Below are 9,255 nucleotides of genomic sequence, written 5' to 3'. Positions count from 1 at the left end.
TACCTAATGATGTGTGGGAGATATGTTGCTGTAGAGTGGAAGCTTTGAGGTCATTTTTCAAAAAATTCACCAATTTCTATAAAACATTATAACTTTAGGAAACAATTGCAACTTGGTAGTTTGGAGTACAAAGATATTTCTACCCATTTTTGATTCACCAGAATCTGTTCTTTCTAGTAATGGGTAGTTTTCTAGGGTAAACCTACTGTTAGCGGAATGTTTGGCCTTGAAATCAAAAGTATGCCGTTTGGGGAGCGTTGCTTTGGAAATTTGGTTGTGTACTGCTTGTAGATTTTGAGCTATACAAGTGAGAAATCTCCATAAAACTATATATATTTGGTATTGTCGCGTTCAGGAGACATAGACCTTTCTAAATCGGCTGTGTTCTCGTACATAAAATGAATGATGTTTCTGATATATGTGATTGTTCTTCGCGAAACATGATTTTTTTCATTTTATTTGACACTTAGAATCCAATATTTTTTTACAGAAGTAGAATTACACCAAAATTCTTGCATATTGTGAAAGTTCAGGTTGTCCTGAAAAAAACAATATATTGTTTTCCTGGGTTAACTAAAAGACCACCCCAGGAAAGGCCCTTAAAGTGAAAGAGTGCAAAATATCTAAAAACTGCTTGGCAGTAGATGTTCGCATCTAGGACAAAACGGCTGGCAGGGAAAGGGTTAAGGCAGACTTTCAGTGCCTGGCAGAAAAGCAAAGCTGTTTATGGTTAATGAATATGATATTATTATAGCTGTGTCAGTATGTCTCGCCTTTCATTTTTATCTTGCCATTGTTGCACCGTAATTGTGCGAGAGTAATGGTAAAAAAAACAACAATCTTGTAGCTGCATTTGGGTGTGTAAATATTGAATAGAGTCTAGCTGACATTAATTCACTGTGATCCCCCCCTCACCCCACACAAATTCAGAGGCAGTGATTTCTTCAATCATCCAGAGACACAATGAACTGCCCTAAAACCTGAGGTAGAGGTTACAACCTGTACCAAACCTACAATACAAGTGGGCGACCCTGGGAATTAAGTTGCAGGTCCTGCCAAGAGTCCACAGCCACCCACTAGAACCTTTACCACTTTCCCATGTTTGAATTTGCCGCTCACGAATAGGTAAGCCGCAGTGGAGCGGTCACATGGTAGGATCACATGACCGCGATGTCAGGTCCTTTCCTAGGATAGGAACTAGCCCACATCGGCATCTCTACAGAGAGTAGGAAGTGACGCACTAAATAATCGCCGAAACAGAGAAAAATTGGTTCGCTCTAAAGGGAATTCCGCGCCGGAAATTACGCATAAGGGCTGAGCCGTGAGGCTTTCCTTTTCGTCTGGTGTGCGGGCTAGAGCGGAGAAAACGTAGGAGTTTCAGGTACAGTGATGGTGTTTCTCCCTTTAATCAGTTTGTCGCTGCTGCATTTTAGCACATGTAAAATTATCGCCATCCGTCTTATCTTGTTCCGCGGTTGTCGGGTATGTTGGGAATTGTGCCTTTACCAGGGCTGTGACTCGCGATCTGGAAAACAGCGGACTAGTTGGCCACCGTAATAAACAAAGAGACGTCTTAAGCTTTTTCCTCACTACAAAGTTGCAGGAAAAAAATAAATAGATCATATTCTAACTTTTTCTGAAAATAAAATGAGGGCTGTTTTGTTTCTGTGCGATGCTTCAGAGACTTGCTCTCCTGGTCGGCCCTGATCCAATGACCATTCCCCTTCCAATGAGATATTTGCCTTTAGACTGCTTCATAATGAATTTAAAGCCAAAAATAAAATGTTACATGATCTAAATTGCTTTCCAGTATACATTCATTACAAATTGTAATCTTTGTTTAAATGTATTTGCAATTGACAGCAGTAGTAATCCCCTTCTCTACTCATGGCTCTGACTTTTCAATTTCATTGCATTTGTATTATTTAAATGTTACACAAGGCTGCTGTGCGCCAGCAAAACACTTCTGTTGTTTCAAAAGTCACAGCCACCAGGGCAGAAAATAGCAGCCGATAACCCTGGTAAAACATCATTCTAGTCTATAGATCTAGGCCTGGACTGGGAGTCAAAATAGGCCCTGCAATTCCAAGTACACAGAGGCCCAAAACAGCCCCCCTACCAGCCCAAAACAGCCCCCCTACCAGCCCAAAACAGCCCCCCTACCAGCCCAAAACAGCCCCCCTACCAGCCCAAAACAGCCCCCCTACCAGCCCAAAACAGCCCCCCTACCAGCCCAAAACAGCCCCCCTACCAGCCCAAAACAGCCTCCTACCAGCCCACTATATGGTCACTTTCTATGGAACCATATAGCAGCCCCTCTGGCATTTGCCAGAACCCACAGATGGCCCGTCCGGGCCTGTATAGATCTTATCTTTAATCTGCTATGTAATCGGTGCCTTTTCACCTTTTTTTTTCCAACTTGAATGGCTACAAAGCAGCTTGTTTATATAAACTATGATAGTCTTTTTGAAGCAAACACAAAACTTTTACCAGTGCAGGGCAACAGTACAGTATATTTTGATTATTTGGATACACTTTCATAATTTTACAATTATTTGGCTGCTTCTTCCTTTTTTTCCAGTTTTCAACTGGGGGGTCACTGCCCGCTGCAGCCTAAAAACTATTGCTTTATGAGGCTGCAATCCTTTTGCTAATGCTACTTTTTATTCCTTCTATTTCTGCCCTCTCCTATTCATATTCCAGTCTCTCATTCAAACCATTGCCTTGTTCATAGAGTAAATTAGCTCCTATTAACCAGATAGCTGCTGACATACCACGTTCATATTTTGGTGTTACTGTTTCTTTAATTTGGATGTTGTGAGAAACATCTAGATAAGTCCAGGTTGGCCGTCCCTGATCTGTTTTTCTTAACTGTACTGATCCCTGTACATAGGTGATTGAACAAAACTGATCTTGCCTTCTATGCCAAAACCAAACAATTCTGATGCAAATACCACTAGATTATTCCTACGGGTTTATTTTCTGCTGTTAATATAGTGCAGGTGAGGTTTAGAATAGTAAGTATTATATGATCGGTGATGAAGTCTTTTCTTCATTTTTTTTTTTGTTTTCAAATGTAGTTGATAAGAATCCTGGTTGAGAAAAAATGGAACGGGGGGAGATTCACACAGAGGCTTCCATTTAGACAGAGTTCAGTAAACCGATAACAAAAAAAAATCTTATAGCAAATCTATATCTTCTAGTTCTGGCTGTTTAACTCCAAATGGGGGATGAAAAAGACACCTGGAAAGTAAAAACATTGGACGAAATTTTGCAAGAAAAAAAGAGGAGAAAGGAACAAGAAGAAAAAACAGAAGTGAATCCCAACAAAAATGTAGGTATCATTTGTTATGTTCTTTTTAAAAGATGTATTAATGAGGAATTTTGGTGTGAACCGTTTTAAATTTCATTTGTCAATAAACACCCTATTTGAAGACTTTAAGTACTGTATATGGATGCAAAAAAAAGAAAAAATACCCATAAGTTTTATTTATTTATTTATTTATTTTTTTAACATTTTAAACCATAGGTACAGGGCCAGATTTCAGACTTAAGCACTAAGTCTGAACAGTTGTTTCTAAACTTCTTTCTTTTTCACAGTAATAAAACTAATTAATGACAAGGACATGTGTAGCAGTGTAGAAATTTGGCAAACTGTTTAGTGGAAAAGGTGACTTCATAGTACAGTGATTTGATGTCTCATTGATTTGATGAGTTCAGTACATCCCTTTCTACAAATTTTGTCAAAGGAATTGCTTGGCTGTATGCTGGAAATTATGCACCTGTAATTAGTGGGTGTTGCTAAATAAAAGCCAAACCTACTAATTAAAAGGGGTGTCCACACCCTTTTTTGGCTTGGAGATGTACCTTACAGTACTACAGTATGGAAACTAACGTATGTTTAAAGACAAACCAACATAGGACGAGATCTATTTTAAAGGACCAACAGCTAAAATAATAAAAATAATGTTCATATCCTGTTTGCATAAAAACACTTTATTGGAAGGAAAAGGGTTTTTTTCATTGGAGCATGTTTATCAGCACTGTTCTCCCATTCAATCTTTTGTCTTACAGCTAACATACTATACATTGGGTTAGAAATGCTCATTATCTTACCATGCAACCTGTCATCCACATGAATAAAAACAGCCTGTCACCATTCGTGACTATATTTCATTATAATACACAAAAGCCATGAATATCTTGTAAATTATATCCTTATAAACGGTGAGTTCTGATGTCATTTCTGTCACATGACTCATTGAAATTTGTGTATTATAATTAATAAAGTACCCCCAGTTGCAAAATATGAGGAGTTCCTTCAGCCTCGTGTTTTTATATGGTCATGAAACTCCTCGGTAACTTATAATATCCTTATATTTTACAAGAGGGGGTACTTTATTCACTATATATTGTCTATATCTCCTAAAATGAAAATAATGTAAATTCTAGCCATACATATAATTTATTTCTAAAAGGAACATTAACACCAAAAAATTAGTGTTTTGAAGGGATGACTATAAAGTATACTGTTGCCCTGTACTGGTTTTGCTTCAGAAACACTACTATAGTTTATATAAACAAGCTGCTGTGTAGCCATGGGGGCAGCCATTCAAGTACAGTATATACAGTAAATAACAGATAAGTTCTGAAGAATCCTATTGTATAATACAGTACTTATCTTCTATCTACTGTGTATCCTGTGCTTGAATGGCTGCCCCCATGGCTACACAGCAGCTTTTTTATATAAAGTATAGTAGCGTTTCTGAAGCAAACACACCAGTTGCACCAATGCAGAACAACTGTACATTATATTTCCATTACTTTTGGTGTTACTTTAATGTTTACAAAACATTGCTATTTAATTTTTCTTTGCTTTTGTAGGCTGATGATCGTGATTCTAAAAGAGATTCTCTTGAAGAAGGCGAGCTAAGAGATCAAAAGATGGAGATCACAATAAGAAATTCCCCTTACAAAAGGGAGGATTCTATAGAAGATAGGTACAAGCAGGAATTCATGCTCACAGTCATTGGAAATACTGGAAATGAACACTTTGTTTTTTGTTCTTTGATACACCTATATTCCTGGCATACCCATAATGATTTCAATCGCAATCTCCAACTATATTGTCTGCTTTCCATGGAGTATCTAACAGCTGTACTTTAAGACATAACAAGTTTCTGAAACCTTTTATATGTTTGAGATGAAGCTTTGGGGAAAGCATATATTGGTCTTGAAATTGTCGTGATGATTTTTGGGAGAACTGACGTGAATGAATGGACGAGAAACCTACTTCTTTGCCATATGAATGCATTGTTAGTTGTTGGCGTTCCAGGGTATTCTAGCACATCCGTAAAGCAATATGTTCTATTCACTGCAACCAAAATACTTTAATCATATGAAAGGATGTAGCTTTAACTATGTATATTTTATACATACCATATATAGTTTAGGTGCTTATACCTGTACATTGCTGCTCTGAGATCATTTGTACCCCCATGTCTGTCTGCACGTTACTGCTCATATTGTGCATATTAAATAAGTTATGATGATGAATGTTGTGTCTGATGCTTAGTTAAAGGAGAAAGAAAGCTACCAAGGCAGTTTATTGCCAATAGATTAGCCACAACAGTGCAAGCTAGAATGCCATTTTTATTCTTTAGAATGTTTTTCCATACCAGAGTAGACGGCACTACTCGGTATCTGTTTGTTTAGAATAGCAGCTGCCATATTAGCTTGCTGTGACATCACTTCCTTTCTGAGTCTCTCCCTGATGCTCATAGCTCAAATTACAGGGAGGGAGAGATAAGAAAACTGAGCATGCTCACGCCCTAGCCCTGGAGGTTTAAGCTGAAAACAGGAAGTCTGATACAGAAGCCCATGTGCACACAATAGAAGGAAAGAAATGTGGTGTTTCTTCTGACAGAATTACTTTGAGGGTTTACTGGTGTATTTATATAGACCTTTCTGATAAAGCTTACTTCGTTTTAACCTTTCCTTCTCCTTTAATGTTTTCAGGGGTGAGGAAGATGACTCCTTGGCTATTAAACCTCCACAGCAGATTTTGCGAAAAGAAAAATCACATCACAGAAAAGATGAAAAGAGAAAGGAGAAGCGTAGACACCGTAGCCACTCAGCTGAAGGATCTGCAGGTGTTGAATTGTTTATTTGCACATTTGTATTTAACATGTATACTGTGTTCATTACTAGAACCCCTTGCAAAATGCCGGGATTCAAAGCAACTTTGCAAAGGCCAGTCATATCCCTTAGAGAGGGTTGTTTTGCACTGTGCTGGAAGTGAAAGATGTGAAATAATTCCACTTTAAAAGTGTCATTTTAAAGATTGCTAGCTGGATAGTGTCCACTGTTGTCCGCTCCTGACAGACATGGAAAATGCAGGGATGCTTATAGGATACCAGTGCAATTATAAAGCTTTATCTAGAATTAATATCGAGTCTGTAGTACATACTTCACTTCAAAATTATAGATATCTGTTATTTATAACTGGTAGTATTCTAGACCCTTGTGGCATTTAAGTAATGTATGGCCCTGAATTAAATGCTTATTTTTTCCAACACTGATTCATAAAAACAGTACAAAAGGCATAACCAGCAGAAAAGAATAAAAGATTTTCAATACTTCTTATAAAGCGCGGGGTCCATGGACAGATTGTGAATAATAACATAAATACTGATTATCAGGTAAACATATTCGTGTGAAGGACAAAGACAGAGAACATGAGAGGAGAAAGAGGCGCAGAGAAGAGCAAGACAAAGCTCGACGTGAGTGGGAGAGACAGAAAAGGAGGGAGATGGCAAGAGAACATTCAAGAAGAGAGAGGTAACTATTAGATGGACATGCATGTCCATTTTTGGTGTATGTAGGTAGACAATGTACTGTAAATGGGTTAAGAAAGAAAAAAAGGGTGGGGGGGGATGTTCCAGTTATCTAAAATGATTTGTCCAGGAAGTAACATTTAAAAATTACTGCAGTTGAAAGAACTGATTGTACTCCCTTATACCAGTTTGTCCTGTACAAATGCCCATTTCACCTTTTATTTAAATGTCCCAGATGGTTTGAAGTTGAAGTGCATTTTGCAGATAGATGTTGCATTTTAAGGGACTACTTTACATGTAAAGCGAGCAGGTGTATTTGTCCAAATATAGTTCGAATCCGAGGAAACTCCCAAAGTCCAGCGTTAACTCAGGTTCTCCTCCACCTGTTAGAAAATTCTTCCAAATGAAAAGTCGCTGTATTCCTCCAAATACATTTGGGGAGGGAGAATAACAGAAATAAATTTTATATAGTGTAGTACTTTTGAACACTTTATCACTGACCCCCTTAGTGTCTTCAAAACAACCGTGCTTTGCAATTCACACTATATTGTGTCATCAAATATCAAACTCGTGTCCAACTTAAATTAAAACAAAAGTAGAGAAAAGTAGAAATAAAAATAGAAAAAAAGGGGAAAAAATATTTCATTAAAGGGTAACTTGTGACCACGTGATTAATACATGCAGCCCGTACTGCTAATTTGCCACCCTGTGCGCACACACTGGTTACGTAACTTTTAAACAGAGCTGAATGTGATCACTATAACCACATTTCTAAGACGAATTGTGCCAGTAGCACAAACAACTCACCAGACATGAGTTTGAGAAATCAAAGATCAAAGATAAAAGATGCCGCCTCCAGCCTAATTTAAGTTGGACACGAGTTTGATATTTGATGACACAATATAGTGTGAATTGCAAAGCATGGTTGTTTTGAAGACAGTAAGGGGGTCAGTGATAAAGTGTTCAAAAGTACTACACTATATAAAATTTATTTCTGTTATTCTCCCTCCCCAAATTTATTTGGAGGAATACAGCGACTTTTCATTTGGAAGGTGTATTTGTCCACCCCCATGAAAAAAATTTAAATTATCCAAAATTTTCTCAAGTATTTTAATCATTTAGAAGTGTAATGTGAAGTCTCTAGGTGAATGGCGTTTTTAGATATATTGTCCTTTGCAGGTTTTCTTTCCTATTTTCTGCATAGCAAGGATCTACTTCTAGGCACTGCAGAACATAGCAAAGTAAAACTTTGAGGGGAGATAAAGATTTGAATGCAGTCACTTGTCCTGTTGCTACAGCACCCATGTGTACAGTTATGCACATGAATAAAATAACAAATCAGCCAGTTATATGCAAGGGTAATAAAACTAAGGATATGGATGAATGTATCATCCCATACCATGCTTATTTGTGGTTTAAATGTGCTAGTGCTGTGCAGTTTTTAGTTACTAATAGGGGCAGTAAACCCAAATATAAAGTTCTACAGATTTATATAACTGTTTTATACAGATAAGCAGCAGTCCATTATGCAGGGGAATTATATGCTAGGGATGCACCGAATCCAGGATTCGGTTCGGGATTCGGCCAGGATTCAGCCTTTTTCAGCAGGATTCGGCTGAATCCTAGTGCCTGGCCAAACCAAATCCGAATCCTAATTTGCATATGTAAATTAGGGGCGGTGGGGAAATCTGGTGACTTTTTGTCGCAAAAGTAGATTTTTTTCCACTTGTCCTTTCCTGCCCGGTTCGATATTCTGCCGAATCTTTCACCAAGGATTCGGCCGAATCCCAAATAGTGGATTCGGTGCATCCCTATTATATGCACATCTGGTAATCTAGTATTATACCTCTCAAAGACGAAACATAGCTTTAGTTTCCCTGTTTGTCCTGTTTACCTCAAGAAATAACAAAGTCTTGTATTTTCTGTGATTAAAATAGTTGAAAATAAAAGTGTTTGGTGTAAGCCCAATTCATTGAATTTGTACTAAGGGGTATACTGTTATTTTAAAAGTGTTAAAAGTCCTATATAATCTGTGAATACATGTATTTTATTGTGTTATTCAAGATATTTTAAGATCATTTAATTTTGCCCCGTTTTAATAAACTTGGACAGTACAGACATTTTAAACAGTGTTTTGTTTTTTTTTCTCTTTCAACATAATGTGACCTTTAATATGGAATTTTAGGGAGCCCTTTAATGTTTGCAGGGACCGTCTGGAACAGTTAGAGCGTAAGCGTGAACGAGAAAGAAAGGTGAGGGAACAACAGAAAGAACAAAGGGAGCTGAAAGAGAGAGAAAGGAGAGCTGAGGAACGGCGCAAAGAACGAGACCTCAAGAGAGAAGGTACCCAGTCCCTTAGATTCCCCTGTCTTTGTTCTTGTCTTGCTAATTTTATCAAGGACCAAATCCTATCTAAACT

At 37.7% G+C, this 9,255-nt stretch overlaps 1 protein-coding gene across 7 annotated transcripts in view; it reads left to right on the top strand.

Annotated features, from left to right (window-relative positions):
* Nucleotides 1-1,221: 1,221 nt before the first annotated feature.
* The window catches only part of cdk11b.S (cyclin-dependent kinase 11B S homeolog), a 47,309-nt gene continuing 39,275 nt past the window's right edge, over nt 1,222-9,255 (top strand). For 5 of the 7 annotated variants that reach the window (XM_018226950.2, XM_018226949.2, XM_018226946.2 and 2 more), the window contains exons 1-6: nt 1,222-1,381; nt 3,204-3,334; nt 4,885-5,000; nt 6,019-6,152; nt 6,702-6,840; nt 9,022-9,179. In XM_018226950.2, coding sequence (XP_018082439.1) covers nt 3,224-3,334; nt 4,885-5,000; nt 6,019-6,152; nt 6,702-6,840; nt 9,022-9,179 — 658 coding nt within the window. In that variant the 5' untranslated portion in view covers nt 1,222-1,381; nt 3,204-3,223. 7 annotated transcript variants of the gene reach the window in all.

Source organism: Xenopus laevis, chromosome 7S (assembly GCF_017654675.1).
Source record: "Xenopus laevis strain J_2021 chromosome 7S, Xenopus_laevis_v10.1, whole genome shotgun sequence".
Lineage (NCBI taxonomy): Eukaryota > Metazoa > Chordata > Amphibia > Anura > Pipidae > Xenopus > Xenopus laevis.
Note: the sequence above shows the minus strand (reverse complement) of the source record. Positions and strands in the feature narration are given on the sequence as shown.